Below are 22,913 nucleotides of genomic sequence, written 5' to 3' on the forward strand. Positions count from 1 at the left end.
AGCTTTGTTGGCCTTCTCTGGACACGTTCCAGCAAGTCAACATCTTTCCTAAACTGAGGGGCCCAGAACTGGACACAGTACTCAAGGTACACAACACTTTCTCATGGAACAACGATGAGTCATAGATGAAAGGTTTGCTAGGTAGGCCTTGACCGGTTGCAAAAATGAAGGGCTGACATCCTTTAATCCATGTATTTAGTATAAACTTCATTTTTCTCTGATATACATTGCATAGTTCCTGGTATAGATGTTTAAATTACATTTTATTCTAAACTGATTTTGTTATTACAATAGCTCTTTTGGCTGGCCGGACAGTGATACAAGTGATTGATGGTATAAAAATGGGGCAACTGTGATTAAAACTATAGTGTAGTATTTATCTGAGGGAAAGGGAGAGTTGACATCATCATTCTTGGTAGGTTAGCTCTTCCAGTAGAGCTGTTACCAGACTTGCAAAGTAGTGTTTTAAAGTAACTTTTTTAAATAATGAGCCCTCATACTATAACCAGGATGTTTAATTGTTTTTCTAGGCACAAGCAGATCTTCAACACCAGCCACTTTAGCCTCCGACCCAGCCACTTGCCCCATCATCCCTGGATGTGAAACAACCATTGATATCTCCAAAGGGCGAACTGGTCTTGGTCTGAGCATTGTTGGAGGAGCAGACACTTTGCTGGTTGGTTTTGAAAATATGTGTCACTACAGTGGAAGAACAACAATTACATTAAAAAGCCTGATAGAAGAGATTTTTAAATTTATTTGTTACTGTAGCATTTACAGGAAGATACCAAAGATACCAGTCCGAGAAAAAAATACAGGGGTGCGGAAAGGGAAAGTACACTTTTAAAATTGAGAGGATAAAGGAATCTTGTAGCACTTTGTTAATCCTGCTCTTTGTTTTGGCACTGATCACAGAATCACAGAGGCATTCAGGATGGATAAGACCCTCAGGATCATCAAGTCCAACCGAGAACCCTCCTCTACAAAGTTCACCCCTTAACCATATTCCCAAGCACCACATCCGAACAACCTTTAAACACATATGGGATTGGTGACTCAATAACTCCACTGGGCAGCCCATTCCAATGTCTGACCCCTCTTTCTGTGAAAAAATTCTTCCTAATGTCCAGTCTAAACCTAGAGCAAGGAGGTCTCCCATCAGCCTGCTCTTTTTCAAACTAAACAGCCCCAGCTCCTTCAGTCACTCTTCATAAGATTTATTCTCCAGGCCCTTTACCAGCTTTGTTGCCCTTCTATGTACTCAATCCAGCACCTTGATATCTTGTACAGAGCTGCCTGCCCCAAACCAAACACAATACTTGAGATGTGGCTTCACCAATGCCAAGTACAAGGGACCATCACCTCCCTACTCCTGCTGGACAAGGCAGTTCTAATACAAGCTAGGATGCTATTGGTTTTATTGCCCACCTGGGCACACTGCTTGCTCATATTCAGTTGCCTGTCAATTTGAACCCCCAGGTCCTTTTCTGCTGGAGGGCTTTCCAGCCGCACTTCCCCAAGCCTGTAGCATTGCTTAGGCTTGTTGTGACCCAAGTGCAGGACCTGGCACTTGGCCTTGTTGAATCTCATCCTGTTAACATCTCCCTACCCTTGGGCAGATCAATACTCCCACCTAACTTGGTGTCATCTGCAAACTTGCTGATGACACACTCTGTCTTCATCAAGGTCATCAGTAAAGATGTTAAACAGAAGTGGTCCCAACACTGAGCCCTGAGGAACACCGCTTGTGACCGGCCACCAGCTGGAATTAACTCCTTTGACCACCAAACTCTGTGCCTGTTTGCCCAGCCAGTGCTTTATCCAGCAGAGTGTGTGCTCATCCAAGCCATGAGCAGCCAGTTTGTCCACGAGAATTCTGTAGGAAACAGTGTCAAAGGCTTTTCGAAAGTCCAGATGGACAATATCTGTATCCTTTCCCTCACCCCACAGTCAGGTCATCTTGTCGCAGAAGATCAGGTTGGTCAGGCAGGACCTGCCCTTCATAAATCTGTGCTTACTGGGCCTGATCCCCTGGGTGTCCTCTCTGTGTCATGTAATACAGCTTGAGATGACCTGCTCCATGACCTTCCCCAGTACTGAGGTCAGACTGACAGGTCTGTAATTTCCCAGATCTTCCTTTCTTCCTTCTTGTAGATAGGTGTTACATTTGTTACCCTCCAGTCCATTGGGACCTCCCCAGTTATGCAGGACTGCAGGTAAATAACGGAAAGCAGCTTGACGAGCACATCTGCCAACTGCCTCATCACCCTTGGGTGTAGCCCATCTGGCCCCATAGACTTGTGTGCATCTAAGTGGTGTAACAGATCCCTGACCACTGCCTCATTTATTGTGATGATCTCATTCTGATTCCCCTAGTTCATGAGGCTGTGTGTCCAGGGAACTGCTGGTTCTAGTGCTAAAAACTAAGGCAAAGTAGGCATTTGTCTTGGTCCAGAGAAGGTAAAAGATTCAGTTCTTTTAAATATTTCCATGTTATGAAATTAAGACACACAAATGAGGCCAAAATATCAACAGCGATGCTATTTATTAACAGAATAAAGTGGATGGATCAGAAGGAGAGAGAGAGAAAAAAAAGAAGAGAGAAGAGGAAAGGAATTATATTACCAGCCCCCAAGATGATTTGGGTCTGTGAAGGGTGCTGCCTTGTTAGCTGTGCTGTCTGCCACTGGAGGAGGGGAGGGAGATATTCCAAAGTCCAAATCCTTCTCTGAGAAGCTTCTGCTCCATGAGTTGCAGCAGGCAGAACTTAGGACACGGAGAGAGGGTTCCGCCTGGTCTGCTTCTTCCAGGCTACATGATGATGTGTCTGTCCTTTTCTTTCCTGGTGTTTTCTTCATTCTTCTTCAGTGTGGCGTTGCCCAAGTCTTTTCCTTCTTCTGAGCTAATAGTAATAATAATAAAAATAATAATAATAAAAAAACCAGGTTGGAAGAAACCTTCAAGACCGTCTCGTCCAACCCCTCAACCAGTCCAACCCACCTAAACAACTAAGCCATGGCACCAAGCACCCCATCAAGTCTACTCCTGAACACCTCCAATAATGGTGACTTCACCACCTCCCTGGGCAGCCCATTCCAATGGGCAATCACTCCCTCTGTATAGAACTTCTTCCTAACATCCAACCTGAACCTCCCCTGGGGCAGCCTGAGACTGTGTCCTCTTGTTCTGGTACTGGCTGCCTGGGAGAAGAGACCAACATCCGCCTGTCTACAACCTCCCTTCAGGTAGTTGTAGACAGCAAGAAGGTCACCCCTGAGTCTCCTCCTCTCCAGGCTAAGCAACCCCAGCTCCCTCATCCTCTCCTCATAGGGCTTGTGTTCCAAACCCCTTACCAGCTTTGTTGCCCTTCTCTGGACTCATTCCAGCAAGTCAACATCCTTCCTAAACTGAGGGGCCCAGAACTGGACACAGGACTCGAGGTGTGGCCTAACCAGTGCAGTGTACAGGGGCAGAATCACCTCCCTGCTCCTGCTGGCCACACTGTTCTTGATGCAGGCCAGGATGCCATTGGCCCTCTTGTCTGCCTGTGCACACTGCAGTCTCATGCTCCAGTCTTTTACACAGTTTTTAGGTATGTGTCCAGGTGGTGAAACCATTGTCCTTTTCACCATCGTCCCTTTCTGGGTAGCTGATGGGTAGAGATGATCTTGTCTGTGCACATTCCAGAGAGTCATTATCCAGTGGCATCTGCCCAATACACATCAGCTATTGTCTGGTCAAGGAGCAAAGGTGATTTTATCTTTGTTGATTCATATCAAGAGAGACAAGATTTAGTCTCTTACAGCATTGAGCATCTCTGTCTTTTCTGTATATGTTTCCCTCTTCATCCAATAAAGGATGATTTTCCCCAGTCCTCCTTTTGCTGTTAACAAATTTATAGAAATATTTTTCAATATCCTTAATTGCTGTAGCTAGTTTTAATTCTAGCTGTGCTTGCTCTCCTAATTTTCTCACTGCATAGATTCACTAGACCTTTATAGTCCTTGTGAGAGACCTGTTCCCTCTTCAAAGGCCATAGCCTCTCCTTTTGTTCCTGAGGTCCATCAAAAAGTCCATATTCAGCCAGGCCGGATGCCTTCCCCACAGAATCATTTCTTGGCACATGGGGACAGCCTGCACACATGGCTTTAAGACTTTTCTTTTGAAGTATGTCCAGCCTTCCTGGACTCCTATATGCTGATGAATTAGAAATTAGGAATTTTCAGTTGCTCTTGGTTCAAAGTAGGGGCATGTAATTTCAGCATGCAATTTATTTTTGTTTTGTTTGTCCACAGGGAGCAATCATTATCCATGAAGTATATGAAGAAGGAGCAGCATCTAAAGATGGGAGGCTGTGGGCTGGGGATCAGATACTAGAGGTGTGGTGGTTTCTTTTTTTCACTTTCATTGTCATTTGCTATCTAGGCATCTCCTATTTGTCTTCTGGAAGGTCGTGCACACTTCATTGTTCTATGCTTTTATTTTGTATGCTTTCATTGCAGGTGAATGGGATTGACCTCAGGAATGCCACACATGATGAAGCAATAAATGTCCTCCGACAGACTCCCCAAAAAGTTCGCCTGACTGTGTACAGAGATGAGGCTCAGTACAAGGAGGAGGACATGTACGATGTACTCAATATAGAGCTCCAAAAGAAGCCTGGAAGAGGCCTTGGTCTGAGTATTGTTGGGAAAAGGTATAAATGTACCTGGAGAGCCAATGTCTGCGAGTTGCTGGACATGTTTACATTTCTGTTTGGTGCTGGTGCTGAGATCCTGGAAGCTTGAAGGCCATATATTTCATTATGTTATTTTTAGTGCCTAAGCTAATGGCCGTTCCTAGAGGAGCTAGTCAAACCTTTAGTCAATGGGAAAGTGAGACAATGTTTATTGTGTTCCAAATAGCAAGCCATAAAAATGGCCCTCAAACCGTACTGTAATGCAAAATCTGTCCATGTATTTGCAGAAGTGATACAGGGGTGTTCGTGTCAGACATTGTTAAAGGAGGAATAGCGGATGCAGATGGGAGATTAATGCAAGGAGACCAGATACTGACAGTGAATGGAGAAGATGTTCGAAATGCTAACCAGGAGGCTGTTGCAGCTTTGCTAAAGGTATTGTGGAATGATTAATAAGGCGAAGAGTTGAGACCTAGATTTTTTGAAAGCTTTATTCAGGCTGCGTTCACACCATTAATAGATGTCACTGAGAATCAACAGTGGATCCAGATCTAAGCTTCCAAAAATGATGAGCATTTTTATTTTTATACTTTCAGTGATGAAGATGGGAGTGTAATGGTGGTGTGGAGTCCCATGTTTACTGAAAACATAGAGTAACATAAAACTTTACACTCTGTTTTCTCCAAGTAACTAGTAACTTGTTAAATATCTCACACTTTTAGAAAGGTATGCAGAACTGACTTAAAATTCAACAGAGAGGTTATGCCATAAAGTATTCGCTTAGTAACGTGAAACTTTATTTTTGTTATTCTACATATGTCTAGAGTCACCTTACATCCGTTAGATCCATTTTCCAGTGACCAAGGCATCTCGTTTAAGAAATTGCTTTCTCACAAAGATACCTGAAGTAAAATTCTATCTGTTCTTAATAATGCTTCTGATGTCCTCTCCCCATTACCAAATGAGAATGAAGTCAGACACGTATTTCCTGCAGTCTGGCAGGAAGTCCAGCTTGTCTTTTTTCCACCCAGGGTTTTGAGACATTCCTGCAGCATGGTAAGGATTCCATGAGTCATCACTTTCTAAGGGAAAATCATTCCACTAGAAAAAAAAAATTCAACAGCCACTGCACAGCCACTACACAGCTAACTCCTGGATGTGTAGACGCATGATCTGGCTTCTTTGCACTCACTTTTTTCAGGTCTTTAGCAGTTCCTCAAGCTGTAGTGCTTGGGTTTTTTTGTTTGAGATGTGGGGTGGGGGCAAAGATTAGAAAGGGGAGGTAGGAGTATTTTATTCTGTATTTACAGCATGTGTCTGTAAGTTAGAATGGCAGAACTGGGTCTGTATTCTAACAGCAAACTGATTAGAATTCTCTTCTGGGTTGATAATAGTTTTCCATTCTTACCTGATAACTTTATTTGATCTAAAGATAGTATGTTTCTTCTTAAATTTCTTATATCTCCTCTAAATGCCCTTTCATGTCAAGTTTCTTATGTTTTGGCAAACATTTTGGAGTATCTAATTGAAGATTCTTATTCCCCACTCATCATTTTTACGTTGATGCTTTATGTGCTCCATCCTATTTAGTAGCACTTGTATACAATTGTCCTAGTCCTGAGAAATGAGAGGTTTAAAGTAACCCAGATGTATTATTGTTAACAGTTCAGTTACAATCACTCTTGTAATGACATTCACCAATTTTATGTCAGTTATCATTCACAAGAGTATGATGTAGAAGTGAATTGTTGAACTGCCTGAAATTTATTTTGCTAAGGAAAATCCCAATGTGTTTTAAGTAGCATGAAACCACTAGAATGTATTCTTGGGCTGAGAATGCTGACTTTTCTTGCAGTATTTCTTGTTAAGTAACCCTAAAACATGTGAGAAGATACTAATTCTGTTCACTTATTTCACTTGTGGATTTCAGGAAGAGAAAGAAAACTATGGTAAAGCTAAATGTTGATTGTTTTATTCACAAATTCAGTTGGAAAGTATTACCTCCCACTTTCACACATTCTAACTTTAAAAATTCATTTGTGGATTTTCATTTTATGTGAGGATGTGGTAATTTTAGATGCATAGATTACTTCCTTGATTTTCCATTTTTGGGTATGTGTTGTCCACATATTTTAATATGAGTCAATTCATACATGAGACATTTTGCCTAACCTTTGCTCAAGTCTCTCCCAGGAGGTAAAGTTACCAACATGAAAAAATAAAAAGCAATTTAGTAACAAATCTCTTCTAGTATCAACCATAACAGAACAGCAACCCTATTGGAATGGACAGGTCCTGTTGCTGGTTTGATGACTTGATCTGTGTCTTACTGGGAATTTTCTGACAAATACATGAAACTCCCTTAGGATAATGTAGCTAAAACACAATAAATAAAAGCAAATTCATATAATGTTAATTTCTTTGGGTATGGGAGTCCATACTAACAACTGTCCAGTGGAAGACAAAATAATAACAAATCATCTAAATGTCCATATTTAAATGCATAGCAGCTATGTGGTCTTTTTTTGACAATATTGTTATTATTTTGGAAATCCAGTTTTCTAAATGTTGTTTTTTATTACAATTTTTCTATCTGTTTCCAAATTTAGCGTAGTGTCTTGGTTTCTAAATGTTTAGTTGCAGGGTGAATTTTCTGCTGAGATATTAATCTTATGTAGGCATGTAAATACTTAATGGTATAATGAAAAGCTTAAAAGAATAGTGGAAGTATTTTCTAAAGTGCAGTGTCTGTGTCACTCAGCTACCTGTTGGGAGTCAGGTGCGGAAAGGTCACTTAAACTACAAGTAGATGTTGGGCAAACTTCCTGCCTGAAATTTCTTTAATTATGTTACTATGGATCCAGAGCAACAGATAATTTCAAGACCAAGAGAGAGACAAGTAAATACCAGTTTAAGTGCCATGTTCAGAGTCATATCAGCAGAAATAACGATTAATGCTTAGAGTTGTTTCACTATTTTCAGTTCTTACTGCAAACAGTCAATTTCACTACTCCTTTAAAAATGCCACCTTGAAAATAGATGTTAATGTTGCAATTGAGAAGCCACTCCCTTTTAAGTAAAAGGTAAAATGATTAGTTTTACTGGGTAATTTTCACATCTGTATCACTGCTCAGTGTTGAATATTATGGTGTAGTTAGTTTGTGTGACTCTTACCCTGCCATGAGCTCTATCTGCTCAGTGATTGTTCTTTATCTCCCTGTCCATGTTTTTTTAATCTTCTACCATGTAATAAGTGACTTAAATAATTGAGATAGACAGAAGAGATGTCTTCTAAATGACTGCTTCTTTAGTGTTCACTAGGTACAGTAAGACTAGAGGTTGGAAGAATAAAAGCTGGTCCTTTCCACTCTGAGAGGAGAACATCCCAGAGCAGCCAGGTGTGTAACTGTAAAATCTTTTTTGTTTGGAAGAAAGAATGGTTAAACAATAAAGCAAATAAAAGGATTTGGTTCATTATAACACTGATTTTCCACAAACCTCATCTAAGATGATGCAGAGTAAGTTTTACCTACATTTCATCTTTATGCTAATCTTTATATATTGATAACCTTTATATATTGACAGGGCTTTAAACTAGATTCTAAGGGGGAAGGGGATGAAACCAGTCCCCCCAGACAGGAGTCTGAGGGTTATAAGCTGATGTCAGGGGTGAAACCAACAGCCCAGCTGAAGTACACGTACAAAAATGCACACAGCAAGGGTAACAAACAAGAGGAGCTGGAAGCCTTGTTACAGCAGGAAAGATACGATGTAGTTGCCATCACTGGAACATGGTGGGATGACTCACATGACTGGAGCACTGTAATTGATGGCTACAGGCTCTTCAGGAGAGACAGGTGAGAGAGAAGGGATGAAGGGGTGGCCCTGTACATCAGGGAGGCTCTAGACAACATGGAACTAGAGATAAGGGACGATCAGGTTGATTGCCTGTGGGTGAAGATTAGAGGGAAGACCAATAAGGCAGACATCCTGGTTGGAGTCCGTTATAGACCACCCAACCAGGATGAAGAGGCTGATAAATTATTCTATAGGCAGCCAGAGGCTGTCTCAAGATCACCAGACCTTGTTCTTATGGGCGATTTTAACCTGCCTGATACCTGCTGGGAACTCAGCACAGCAGAGAGGAGGAAATCTAGAAGGTTCTTAGAGTGTATGGGGCACAGCTTCTTATCCCAGGTGCTGCATGAGCCTACCAGGGCTTGACCTTCTTTTTACAAACAGAGAAGGGCTGGTGGGAGATGTGGTGGTTGGAGGCTGTCTGGGGACCAGTGACCATGAGATAATTGATTTTTCAATATGCAGTCAATGTAAAAGGGGCAGCAACAAAACCTCCACTCTGGACTTCTGGAGGGCGGACTTCAGGTTGCTCAAGGAACGAACTCAGAAGGTTCCTTGGGATAAAGCCCTTAAAAACAAAGGGGTCCAGGAGAGCTGGACCTACTTGAAGGAAGAATTCTTGAAGGTGCAGGAACAGGCTGTGCCGATGTGCCGGAAGATGAGCCGCCAGGGCAGATGGCCAGCCTGGATGGGCAATGAACTTCTAAAGGAATTAAGGGGAAAAAAGAGGGTGTGTCCTCTTTGGAATAAAGGTGAGGTAACCCATAGAGTGTTTAAGGATGTTGCTAGGTCCTGTAGGAAAACATTAGAGAGGCAAAAGCCCGTTTAGAGCTTAGACTGGCCTCGGCTGTGAAGAAGAACAAAAAATCATTCTATAAATGTATTAATAGCAAGAGGAGGGGCAAAGACAACTTCCACTCCTTGATGGACACAGAGGGGAACATAGTAAGAAAAGATGAGGAAAAGGCAGAAGTACTTAACACCTTCTTTGGTTCAAATTTAATAACAGGATAGGTTGTCTGCAGGACAGCTGGCCTCCTGAGCTGACAGATGGAGGCAGGGAGCAGTAGAGTTCTGCAGTGACCCAGGAGGAAGTAGTTAGAGACCTCTTCAGCGGCTTGGTTCCCAACAAGTCCATGGGACCAGAGGAGATCCATCTTAGGGTGCTGAGAGAGCTGGCAGATGAGCTGGCCAAGCCGCTTTCCATCATTTTCAACAGTCCTGGCTCACTGGAGAGGTCCCAGATGACTGGAAGCTGGCCAAAGTGATGCCCATCCACCAGAAGGGCCCATTGGACGAGCTAGGGAATTACAGACCTGTCAGCCTGACCTCAGTGCCAGGCAGGATTATGAAACAGGTCATCTTGAGTGCAATCACACAGCACTTACATGATGGCCCAAGGGATCAGGCCCAGCCAGCATGGATTTAGGAAGGGTAGGTCATGCCTGACCAACCTGATCTCCATCTATGATCAGGTGACCCACCTGGTGGATGTGGGGAAGGCTGTGGATGTAGTCTACCTGGACTTCATCAAGGCCTTTTATACCATCCCCCACAGCAAACTCCTGGCCAAGCTTTCAGCCCCTGACTTGGACAGCAGCACTCTGTGCTGGGTTAGGAACTGGCTGGAGGGCCAAGCCCAGAGAGTAGTGGTGAATCCTCTTTAATATCTTCATTGATGATCTGGATTGAGACAGTCATCAGCAAATTTGCAGATGACACCAAGTTGGGAGCAGATGTTGGTCAGTTAGAGGGCAGAAGGGCTCTGCAGAGGGACCTTGACCGACTGGACAGATGGGCAGAGTCCAACATGATGACATTCAACAAATCCAAATGCCCAGTGCTGCACTTTGGCCACAGCAACCCCATGCAGAGCTACAGGCTGGGGTCAGAGTGGCTGGAGCGCTGCCAAACAGAAAGGGACCTGGGGGTGCTGATTGACAGCTGCCTAAACATGAGCCAGCAGTGTGCACAGGTGGCCAAGAAGGCCAGTGGCATTCTGGCCTGTATCAAGAACAGTGTGGCCAGCAGGAGCAGGGAAGTCATTGTGCCCATGTACTCTGCACTGGTTAGGCCACACCTTGAGTCCTGTGTCCAGTTCTGGGCCCCTCAGTTTAAGAAGGACATTGAGACACTTGAACGTGTCCAGAGAAGGGCAACGAGGCTGGGGAGAGGCCTTGAGCACAAGCCCTGTGAGGAGAGTCTGAGGGAGCTGGGATTGTTTAGCCTGGAGAAGAGGAGACTCAGGGGTGACCTCATTGCCCTCTACAACTACCGGAAAGGTGGTTGTAGCCAGGAGGAAGTTGGTCTCTTCTCTCAGGCAACCAACACCAGAACAAGAGGACACAGTCTCAAGCTGCACCAGGGGAGGTTTAGGCTCAAGGTGAGGAGAAAGTTCTTCCCAGAGAGTTGTTCGCCACTGGAATGTCCTGCCCAGGGAGGTGGTGGAATCACCGTCCCTGGAAGTGTTCAAGAAGGGATTGGACATGGCACTTGGTGCCATGGTCTAGTCATGAGATCTGTGGTGACAGGTTGGACTTGATCTTTGAGGTCTCTTCCAACCTTGGTGATACTGTGATTCTGTGAATGGTGCCACATCCAACTGGCGGCCAGTCACTAGTGGTGTCTCCCTGGGATCAGTTCCGGGCCCTATGCTCGTTAAGATCTTTATCAGTGATCTGAATGAGGGGATTGAATCCATCATCAGTAAGTTTGCAGATGACACCAAGCTGGGGGCAGGTGTTGATCTGTTAGAGGGTAGGAGAGCTCAGCAGTGAGACCTTGCCAGACTGGACAGATGGGCAGAGTCCAACGGCATGAGATTTAACACATCCAAGTGCTGGGATTTGCACATTGGCCACAACAACCCCATGCAGAGCTGCAGGCTGGGGTCAGAGTGGCTGGAGAGTGGCCAGGCAGAAAGGGACCTAGGGGTACTGATTGATGGTAGGCTGATCATGAGCCAGCAATGTGCACAGGTGGCCAAGAAGGGCAAGGACATCCTGGCCTGCATCAGGAACAGTGTGGCCTGCAGGAGCAGGGAGGTCATTCTGCCCCTGTACTCAGCACTGGTTAGGCCACACCTTGAGTTCTGTGTCCATTTCTGGGCCCCTCAGTTTAGGAAAGATGTTGACTTGCTGGAGCGTGTCCAGAGAAGGCCAACAAAGTTGGTGAGGGGTTTGGAACACAAGCCCTATGAGGAGAGACTGAGGGAGCTGGGGTTGCTTAGCCTGGAGAGGAGGCAGCTCAGGGGAGACCTTCTTGCTGTCTACAGCTACCTGAAGGGAGGTTGTAGCCAGGTGGGGGTTGGTCTCTTCTCCCAGGCAACCAGCACCAGAACAAGAGGACAGAGTCTCAAGCTGCACCAGGGGAGGTTTAGGCTGGATGTTAGGAAGAAGTTCTTCACAGAAAGAGTGATTGGCCATTGGAATGGTCTGCCTGGGGAGGTGGTGGAGTCACCATCATTGGAGGTTTTCAGGAGAAGACTTGATGGGGTGCTTGGTGCCATGGTTTAGTTGATTAGTGTTAGATGATAGGTTTGACTCGATGATCTCAAAAGGTCTTTTCCAACCTGGTTAATTCTATTTTGTTCTAGTCTAGTCTAGTCTAGTCTATTTACAGGTTCACTTTAGCATATTTTATCTGCTGAAGACATGGTCCAGACAAAAACGTAATCCAGAAAAAACCTTCCTGTGTTGTCTGGATTTTGTGGCTACAGCCTGGGAAGCAGAGAGAAGTGTGGTTCTTTGCAGCCTGAGAAGTTGCAGTGGACTTAAAACTTCCTTGTTTCTTTTGGAGTGCTTGGCATGCAATAAAGTGTTGTTTCAGGAAATACAGTGAATTTCACCACTTCTGACAAGTTCATACTTGATAGTGGTCATTAGAAGCAGATAACCTGACCCCTTTCCATCAGACTTCTCTCAAGTTTCTTTATTCTAATTTTAGTCTATTGATGGAGTTTACATATTTGCATCAATTCCGGCATCCTCCATGTCATAGCAGCTCACATCATGATTCTCTCCAGGAGGAGCTGTATTTATGAGAACTCACAAGTAACCTTGGAACTTTTTCTTGACATAAACTGAGTTTGCAGATTATGAAGACCAACCTCCACCTGGGAGGTTGTAGACAGGTGGAGGTTGGTCTCTTTGCCCAGGCAACCAGCACTAGAACAAGAGGACACGGTCTCAGGCTGCAGCAGGGGAGGTTTAGGCTGGATGTTAGGAAGAAAGTGATTGCCTATTGGAATGTGCTGCCCGGAGAGGTGGTGGAGTCACCATCATTGGAGGTGTTCAGGAGGAGACTTCATATAGGGTGCTTGGTTGCATGGTTTAGTTGATTAGGTGGGTTGGATTAGTTGATAGGTTGGACATGGTGATCTTGAATGTCTCTTTCAACCTGGTCTATTCTATTCTATTCTACTCTGTACTGAGATAATTTTTAAAAAACCCATAATTATACAGTTTCACATAAGCAGGTTAAGACTGAACAAGACTAAAATGTTAGACTTGCTTCAAAATGGGTAATGGAGATTGTGTAGATGTAGCTGAGTGGAGAGCCTAATTTTCAGGTTATGCAGTGGATGAATGTAGGAGTACACATGAGGGTTTGTAAAGATCAACGTTGTCTTCTGTCCCTACCTTGATAATCACAGCTAACTTTTGCACCAGAAGATCTCTTATGAGGTCATAGGAAGTACGAATACAAGAGCACAGTGTCAACTTCAGAAGCAGCACTTCAAAGCATTGCATGGAGTTGTGGATACATAATCTTTGTTGGTCTAGTGATGTGGTCACAGCCCTCTAGAATGACCAAGAAATAAGTTGACATTCACTGTGTCAACTTCATCTGGGCACTGAAAAAGTAAAACAGAGCAAAATCTACTGAATATCATGGGTTACAAGCTTGTTTCTATCAACTGGGTGTCTGAAGTTTGTCTCTAATCCCAGTCTAACACTGTGTTTAGGTCAGTGAAGGAAGTGGCAGCCTCTCATCATTCAGTTTCCCGGTTTCCGGTTCTACTGCACCTGAGGTCTTTGAAAGTAGTCTGAAGAATAATTCTGGTAAGGTTTCTTTGGTGCTTTCAGTATTTTATATATGTGAACTTGTATCTGAGGTCTTCCACTTTCTCTAGATGTTGTCATGATGTGCTGTAGTCCTGAAAGTGATTCCTTAATCATGAAAACACTGCAGGGGTAGTTATGGTACAAGTACATCATATATATATATTTGAATAGCTTTGTATAAAAGAAAGCAGCAGCTGGTGATACCTGTCATTTAGGTACTGAGAACACTAAGAATCTAAGTTGAGCCATCATTTTCTGTTTAGTCCAAATATGTGCAATCTCTCACATGCATGGAGACCTGGATACTGTATAGTTAGAATAGATGTCATGCTCAAATTTAGAACAAAGTTACTTCTGAACAAAATACTGCTGGCAAGTCATAGTTCTGGGTTTTTTTCTGTATTCTATTAGAATATGCTTAGCAGTCTTAATCCAAAAGATACTGAAATTGAGAGAATTAGTGATTTTTCATCAATTCTAGAAGTACTTCAACCCTATTAATTTAATGAAAGCCACTGCTTAAAACATGTCTAAACTGGCAGAACATTAGAATCATCATAGTGGTTTTAATAACTTTTAATGGAAGAGTTTCCTAAAAATGCTATTTTTTTTTTCCTTTTTAAAATCCATTTGACAGCAGCTTCAGAAATCCAGGGACTAAGAACAGTAGAAATAAAAAAGGTAAGTGGCAGCATGAAGTGGATTATATCAGGAACTGGTTTTGTAGATGTTGTCAGTACCTGTGTTTACTGAAAAGAAGTAGCGTGGCCTGTGAATCATTTTGAGAGAGGAACTGATACAGCAATAACTAATGAACTTGCCTGTCTTTCCAGGTTAAAATTGCATGGTCTTCGCTACCTATATTTATATGTAAAATTGGTGCAATTTATGCTATCACATTTCATGACCTTTTTTGAAAGCAGAAGGAAGAAGCATTACTAAGAGATAATGGAACCAAGTTTTATTGTTAGCAGAGTGAGTTAAATCCAGACTCTGCTTTAGTGAAGTAGGGGAGCTGCAAGCCTATCGATTCATAGTTCTGGTTTATTTCTTCACATTTTCATTATATCTGCCAGGTTTTCAACTGTGAAGTTCACATCTACACCCTTATTTATAGGAGCATGAGATCTGAGTCACAGACTGATTCTGATTGTCTAGAGTATTTGTATTTATTTGACTTTTCCTGGCATCTAGTTCACTTGATTACTTGCATTATATTTAGCCATTCTCTTTTTACAGTACAGTCTGCAAATACCAATTTGCAATAGCACTTTTTGCAGTTAGGTAGTAGGGTATTGTACAGTAGTGAAAAGATTTTTTGTTCTTCAACAATAGGACACTAGGGGGAGCATAAAGATTTACAACAAGTTCAGAGAAGTAGGTCAGTACAGACAGTATTCAAAACTAGCTATTCCATCTGTCCAGCTTTTCTTGCCCAGACTTTCTATGCTGACGTTAGCTGTCTGGTGCAGAATACTGTAAGTATTTAGTGTGGTGAGGATAAAGCATGGAACTAAATCTGCAAATTGTCACCTGGATCTTACGGGACGAAACATATATTGTGCTCTCTGTGCTTTATTGATACGCTGCAAAATGTACTACTTTAAAAAATGGCTTGAGACATAGGAATTCTGAATTTCATAAGATAGGAGCTTTATTATTTTTTGAGATAAGCTTGCAATCCTCTGTGTGTGTTTTCTTTACAGAAAGATCTAATCTCTTTTTTCATGACAATGACAGGGTCCTGCAGATTCCCTAGGAGTGAGCATTGCAGGAGGTGTAGGAAGTCCTCTTGGAGATGTTCCTATATTTATCGCCATGATGCATCCCAATGGAGTTGCAGCTCAGACTCAGAAACTCAGAGTAAGTTAATTGTAAAGAAGGTTGTAAAGATTGAATAGGTAATGCAGAGTAAATACTCTGGTCAGGCAATTAATTAGCAATTTAATGGTAGAGTTATAAGTTCTTCAGGCTGTGACAACAATTTCTGCTGTCAGATTGATGAAACAGTAACTCACATTGGTAGCACAGTGAAAGGTAATTGCTGAAAGATAGTAACTTTGGGAAACAAGTCCTAAAACAATCTCAGATCATCAAGGTAGTTAGCTTGTGAAAACTGAAAATGGAAAGAGTGGTTCAGAACAATGAATTCTGTGGGTGAGTTCCACTGATGACCATGGTGGTCATTCGTGCAACTGTATGTGTTCAGTCTGTTTTCTTTCTCATGTTTTCTGTACTTACCTGTTTTAGGATAGGGATAATGCTTTTTAGGGTCTGAGTTTAAGTGGGATACAGCATTTACATGCATACTCTATCCAGTCAGTACCACTCTGATTGAATTTGACTCAGTGCTTCTTGGAAAATGGACAGTATTATTTGATGTTGAATTAAAACATAATCTCTGATGATAATTTACTATCTTAGTCTGTCTATCATCAAGTGACATGTAAAATGCATCTCTTTTCACGTGCTGTGTATTTCAAGAGTATTAGGATAATTCTGTAAAGCATCATTACTTTTTTATACTGGATACACTAAACAAGTGTAATTTGCTAATTGTAATGTGGAGTTTTTTTGTCTCTGTAAGGGATCATTATATAGGTCAAAGATGATTTGCCTTTGAGAGAAAATGCGTGGTGCATGGTTGCTAATTTAATTCTACCTGACCTGTATCACTGATAAAAACTGACTAAACGAAGATACACAGATCTGTTATTGTTGGAAGAAAGTGACAAATAACTCTATGTAACTAAACTTACTGTTTGTTAGTTGGATTTTCTACAATTTCTTCTGCAGGTTGGGGACAGGATTGTTAGCATCTGTGGAACATCTACTGAGGGTATGACTCACTCGCAAGCTGTTAGTCTCTTAAAAAATGCTTCAGGCACTATTGAGTTGCAGGTAAAAAGTCTTCAGTGAAATTTGAAATATTTTCTGCATACTGTTTTGCCAGGTGCTACAATGGATTATTTTGGTGTCCTCATTCTCACTATACTGGTTTATTAACTCTGTTCCCAGGTTGTAGCTGGAGGAGAAGTGAGTGTCATAACTGGTCAGCATCAGGATACCCCTACATCAAATCTTTCATTTGCGGGACTAACTTCAACCAGCATTTTTCAGGATGACTTAGGGTCAGTGACTATAGAATATACAACCTCTGTAGCCTGTTATTTGAGGTAGAACTCACATATTCTAGCAAGTAATGGATTCACTGCTTGACTTAATTATGACATATAGTTGGTATACATGGGAGCTGTAGGTCACAGGCTTTGTTCTGCATTTTTCATAATGTGATCTGTCAGTCTGCTTTATTTTGCCTCTTTACAGAGTTACAATGTGATTTTATTTCTTCTCTGTAAAGACAAGGCTCCGTTGTTTCACTGAGCCTTGGTAGCTGAGATATTGATAACACCCAAAATGTTTTTTCTCAGACTTAAATAGCAAGGTCCTTTTCACAGTACTAGCTGTATTTCCATACTGTGCTTTCTAACACTGGTCTATCAGGAGCATCTAGCTTTTCTGCTAAACAAGGTGTATTGCTTCTGGTATACTGTAAGGTATAGCTATGTAAACAAGTTTTGCTCCAAACTGTGTCATAAATCTGAGGCATTTTCAATTTAGGAATAGGGAAAGAGAAAATAGAAATTTTTAGCCACACAGATATGCTTCAAAAGATAGAACTTATGAAGATGTATTACTGAAGCTACGCTTCAGTAATAGTGAGGGCATTAGACAATCATTGTGTTTTATGTGAATTAAAACAGTCAGCATGTTACAGCAAAAGCATTTGTAGTACCAGTGGAAAGGGAGATACATTGCTTAGCTTGAAAGAAGAAATGTTTTTTGTTAAATATTCTACTTGCTAAATCAAACAACATTACCATGGGTGTTTTTTTTCACTTTTCTCAGAACTCCTCAGTACAAGACCATTACTCTGGACAGAGGACCAGATGGCCTAGGCTTTAGTATTGTGGGGGGTTATGGTAGTCCCCATGGAGACTTACCCATTTATGTGAAGACAGTATTTGCAAAGGTAAATGTAAATTTATTTAGTCAATTCATTCATTAGTTCACAGCTGCTACTATTCAAGTCATGGCCTGACTTGTTACAGTTTCTCACAGCTTTTCTTCCTCAGTGCATGTGCTGGTCAAAATATTTCTGCAGTATTTGAAGGGTTTCAGTAAGATTCAGTATTTCCAAATGCATTTGACTGCATATGCTAGAATCTTCAGCTCTCAAAACTGGAATTATGCACATACTCAGAAAAAAAAGCCTCCCTTCCTTACATTTAGAGTCCGTTTTGTTCAGGTAGTAGAACGGACTGTTGTATTTGTTTTGTCTGAGTCTGAAGGGTAGACAAGGTAAAATAATTTAACTCAGTAGGGATATTGGAAGTTCAGGTACTGAACCAGATTTGGTAGTTTGGACTGCCCCAGGAAAAAGCCCCAAGTCAGAGAAAAATGGAATCAAAAAATCCTGAATTTTCATGGTAAATCAAAGTAAAGAGATAGATGGGTTTTCATTACTGATTTTCTAATACCAGTTTCTAAAAACTTACTCAGTTTAAAAATTTTACTCCTATTGATAGTAGAGTTTGAAAGTTAAGCTGTCTAGATGAACAGGGTTAAGGAAATATAAAAAAACTTTGTATATCCAACTTTTGAATGTTGTGAAACTTAGGGCAGGGCATACTGAAGCACTATCAGACTGCACAATGATTGACTGTGTTTGAATCATTGAGAATCAAAAAAGTGTTACGGGGTTTTGTGCACTAAGCCCATCTTATGCAGACTGTAAGGACAATGTGGTGGTGCTTAAAAGAAATGCATGAGTCTGCATGTATGTGTTGTGTTGTTTCAGGGTGCAGCAGCAGAAGATGGACGCCTGAAGCGGGGTGATCAAATCATTGCTGTGAATGGGCAGAGTTTAGAAGGGGTGACCCATGAGGAAGCAGTCGCAATTCTGAAAAGGACAAAAGGAACAGTCACTTTGACTGTGTTGTCATGAACTGACTGCCCAAAGTGGTTGGGTCAATAAGATTATGTTATTTGCATTATGCATAGCAAAAAGAATGGAAATGTTTATATAGCCTTCTTGCTTCTCCCACTTCACAGGACTGTGTCACAACAGTGAAGAAAAACAATATTTAACCATATTTTTGTATACAGTAGAATTATTTCTGTTACTGTCAAACCATGGGGATAGAGTACATGATGAGCTATGGAAAGACATAGATATTTTTACCTATTAGTATTATAATAAATGCTTGTGAGGCACCCAAAGCTTAAGAAAAAAAAAGAGTTTTCATTGGTAACCACACAGCACAACATAACTGGAATGTTTTGCCAAGAGGCTTTTGATATATGAAATACGTTGGAAAAATGATAAAGTCACCAAGTCAACAGGGAGGTAGCATGGGCAGCAGTAGCCAGAAAACAGAAACGAAGTTACTGAAGAAAGAAAGTGATAATAAAAAATGGAATTTTGAGGAAAGAAGGAAAAGTATGTAACCTGGCTTTAGGTGGTTTAGCTGTGTGGATTACTTGTATGGGGATTTCTGCTTTTCTCTGTATTTAAATTACCAAAGTCCTAATGTATTCAAAAAAAGAAAATGGTGTTTCAGTTTGGCTTAGGTGTGAGGGAGTAGAGGTGGGTTCTTTTAAAGAAAGAGGGTATGTGTTTTTGTTTTGAATGGAGAGGACTTCTGATCAGGGCTGAAAAATCCATTTGCAAGTGGAAACTACTGATGAATGAGAGGAGAGCCCAGCAACTGCAATGTTAGAAGAACTAGACTTTTCTTTTATAATAGTAGTGTTTTCCAGACTTTGTGGATGTGAAAGCAACCTTCCCAATGTGAAATACGTATAAGCAAAAGTTGTCCTCTTCCAGTAGGAAGAGACTGGATGGGGTGCTTTGTGATGTGGTTTAGTTGGTTAGATAGTGTTGGATGATAGGTTGGACTCAATGATCTTGAAGGTTTTTTACAACCTGGTTAATTCTATTCTATTAATTACAGAGTCGGTGCAGATATTTCTGTGAGCTGCTTGAATCAGAACCACAAACAAACCACTCAGGGCAAGTTAGCTACAGATAGACTTGTGAATAGTGGTTAAGCCAAGGTGAAAGAAGTTGAAGTAAACAGTGTTGCTGTCATTATCAGGAGCAGCAAAAGTTGAGTCCTTCTTGGACTGGTAAGGCCTAGAACCGGGAGTTGAGGATGGGTAAAAGTCCGAAAATCCCTCCTTGTGGAGGTGAGTAGTAAGACAGCCATGAAGGTCTTTCTACATCAGAATTAAGGAGGAGATTTCAGGGATGCAAATACTTTTGGGGGATTTTTAGTTTCAGAGACGTTAAGTACAAGACAGTAAATATGAAGCAACCATGTAGTTCTTCTTTGGGCAGCATTGTGTCAATAAGTGTAGAAACATCCTCAGTTTTCTGAGTTGAGATTCTTACTATATCCAAAACCCACAGTCACTGAAGCCCTTAGCTGATTGTAGTTTGCCCTTTGCATCTGCCTCTCCAAACTAGCTCTTAAGAATCTGGCAGATAAGGAGCACTTTACCCATTATTTACCTTCCTGCAGAAAAGTTTCACGACATCTTTTGAGGAAGAAAGATACCTAGCTTGTTAGCATGCTACATAGCAGCAAGACCCTTTGTGTTAATTTAAAAAACAAAAATAACAAACTTGTAGCAAAGAGGCCACCATATCAGTTGTTATTTAAGAGAAATATTAACTGAAAATGCAGGCAGTGGTGGGAAGATACAAAAGATTAGCATTTGCTTCAGTGGGACACAAAACCAGTATTAGGAGTATCTGTGAAATAGCATTAGCAAATTGATAGCTATGTTTAAGTGAATTAATTTTAAAACCCACCCCCTTTGTCTCTTTATTATAGAAGTTATACTGTGGTAGACTTCAGAGATAAAAAAAGAGATGGTACCATTACTGGATGCTGTTACTGAATTGCTCTTCCATACCCATTTCTTGGTCAGAGTGAGAAATGCTTTAGAGTATGTAAAGTCACTTTAAATAGTACTTACATTTGTAACAGAAGTAGTGTACAATTATTTTGTAACTGATGTATCTAAATGGAAGATTTAAGTGAATAAATTCCCTATTGTCATGAAGAAGAAATAAAGTTGCAGGTCTGTTTCTGGTTGCTTTACAATGGCATACTTGCATTGTTCATTCTGTTGTGGAAGATCAGTATAATAAATAATAATAAAAAAATATATTACTCTTGATCTGTACTTTAAAGAATCTACTAAAAATTGCTGTATTTGGATTTTAAGATTTTGTCTTTGCTTGTAAACTCTTACCAAATCTGTGAGACCAGATACTAAAACTATCTAGAAACTAATATGAATCTGCTTTGTGTGTGGAAGCAGACATTATTAATCATCATTCTTTAGAGAGCATTCCTTCAGGCATGAGACTTTCTGTGAAGATCAACACAAGGAGTCATGTAGCCTGGGAGTTTTTTAGCTGTGACCCTTGGTGCTGCTTTAGAGCACAGGATCTTCCTTGAGCACCACACAAGAAAAGCTGCTGCATGTCTACTACTTAGAGGCTGCCATTCAGTGTACCATGAGATGTAATAAATTCAGTGCTTCAGATGTTTGGTTTTCTTTATCATTTGGGTTTCAACACAACTTTCATATCACAGGAGATACTCCTGTAAGGTGCTATGTACTGTGGCCCCTGTAAAACAAAGTCTTCCATTTTTACTACTTTCTTTTTCCCATGTGACTGCATTAACTGTGGGACTTGACAGAGTTGGAAGTGACGGGTCTAGCATTTTAAAGGCTCTAGACTATTGCCTGTTCAGATATCCAGTCCTGTCTTTGAAGCTCTTGAGGTCTCTTCCAAACAGATGTACTCTGTGATTCTGTGATGTTCAGATAATTTAAATATATAGAGTAGAATAGAATAGAATAGAATAGAATAGAATAGAATAGAATAGAATAGAATAGAATAGAATAGAATAGAATAGACCAGGTTGGAAGAGACCTTCAAGATCATCGTGTCCTGTAGCAGACTATGTTAGGACTTGCCGAAGGGTTCAAGCTAGTCCTCCCTTCAACTGGATAGGCTTCCCAGCAGGATTCAGTTCCTTTAAGACGCAGTGGCTGCTATTCCTACCAGCAGGACTGGGAGAAATGACACTAATCTGTGGTGAAGCGAAGCAAAGGATTCTTTGCGGGCTTCCAGGTAAACTGAAGCATGGTGGCACTTCCTGAGTTGCTGGCTTCTCTCTGGACTGCAGAGGCTGGCAGTGTGTGTGCATGTGGACAAAGCTTAATAGTGGAAGCAAGAGCAAGGAGCCAAAGACCTTAGGGAAAAAGCAGAGTGACTTGTTTACAATTTAGGGAATACTTTCACACTACTCCATCTTTGAATTGGGCCAGTAGTCAACCTTAGAAATACTTTTCAACCTATCTCATGAGCATCCCATAAGGTGGGTGTATGATCTTGTTTACCCCAAAGAAGGCAGGTTGGGTTGTTTACTTCCATTGGCTGATGCCTGGCCTTTTGTTTCTCTGCTCTGGGCTGAGTACCCACTCCAGAGAGGAGGGGAAAGGGGGGATGTGAGCAAAACATATTGGGACAAGTTTTGGCAATATTTGGGGCATAATTCTGGGCATAGGTTACCCTTCATGACAGCTCTTCACTGCTGTTACCCAGAGAAGATTGCATGCTACCAGTGCTGTGAGGGCTTGGATCATAGTGTACATTTTCAGGATGTTTTACCAGGTTTGCACTACTGAACACTTAGAGGTAAGGGAACCTGAGTTTTTTACTGTATATCTGTTTAGATTGGGATTAAATTAATGAGGTAGGAATTATAAAATATAGTTATCTTTATTTTCCTGAAACCCCTGCACCAAAATTATGTACAAAACTGGTTAAATTGTTTTTACAGGTTCTATCAGGTCATGAATTCTACAAGGGTGCTTGTGGGCAACTTTAGTACAATTTAGTGAATTCAGAAAATGGAAAAGGCTAAACCACAAAATAGCTTTACCCCACTTATAAAATCAGAGGAAAGCCTGGACCCTAGGGTAAGCTGATGAGTTGGCTTTTACTCACAAGGACAGTAGGACTTTGGAGATGGTCCCTGGATCTCTCCTTGCAGCAGTGTCTAGAACTGCAAGCTTTATAATCCAATTTGTGGATCATGTGGCACAAATCCGAAGGAAAAAGGGACCCACCAAAGTTAAAGTGTCCTTAGACATGGCTCCCATGAGCAAATCTTGTGGAGCAGTGCTGACTGAACAGCGTAAGGGAAGCGATACTGGCATGT

The 22,913-nt window shown here is 41.4% G+C and overlaps 1 protein-coding gene across 1 annotated transcript in view; it reads left to right on the top strand.

The window, feature by feature from the left end:
• The window catches only part of MPDZ (multiple PDZ domain crumbs cell polarity complex component), a 106,651-nt gene extending 86,295 nt beyond the window's left edge, over positions 1-20,356 (top strand). The window contains exons 33-44 of the mRNA XM_054178927.1: positions 531-676; positions 4,296-4,379; positions 4,503-4,696; positions 4,966-5,113; positions 7,990-8,076; positions 13,503-13,599; positions 14,240-14,283; positions 15,343-15,465; positions 16,399-16,503; positions 16,621-16,733; positions 17,512-17,635; positions 18,464-20,356. Coding sequence (XP_054034902.1) covers positions 531-676; positions 4,296-4,379; positions 4,503-4,696; positions 4,966-5,113; positions 7,990-8,076; positions 13,503-13,599; positions 14,240-14,283; positions 15,343-15,465; positions 16,399-16,503; positions 16,621-16,733; positions 17,512-17,635; positions 18,464-18,610 — 1,412 coding nt within the window. The 3' untranslated portion in view covers positions 18,611-20,356. The remainder of the gene's footprint in view (positions 1-530; positions 677-4,295; positions 4,380-4,502; positions 4,697-4,965; positions 5,114-7,989; positions 8,077-13,502; positions 13,600-14,239; positions 14,284-15,342; positions 15,466-16,398; positions 16,504-16,620; positions 16,734-17,511; positions 17,636-18,463) is intronic.
• Positions 20,357-22,913: the final 2,557 nt, after the last annotated feature.

Source organism: Dryobates pubescens, chromosome Z (assembly GCF_014839835.1).
Source record: "Dryobates pubescens isolate bDryPub1 chromosome Z, bDryPub1.pri, whole genome shotgun sequence".
NCBI classification, from domain to species: Eukaryota; Metazoa; Chordata; class Aves; order Piciformes; family Picidae; genus Dryobates; species Dryobates pubescens.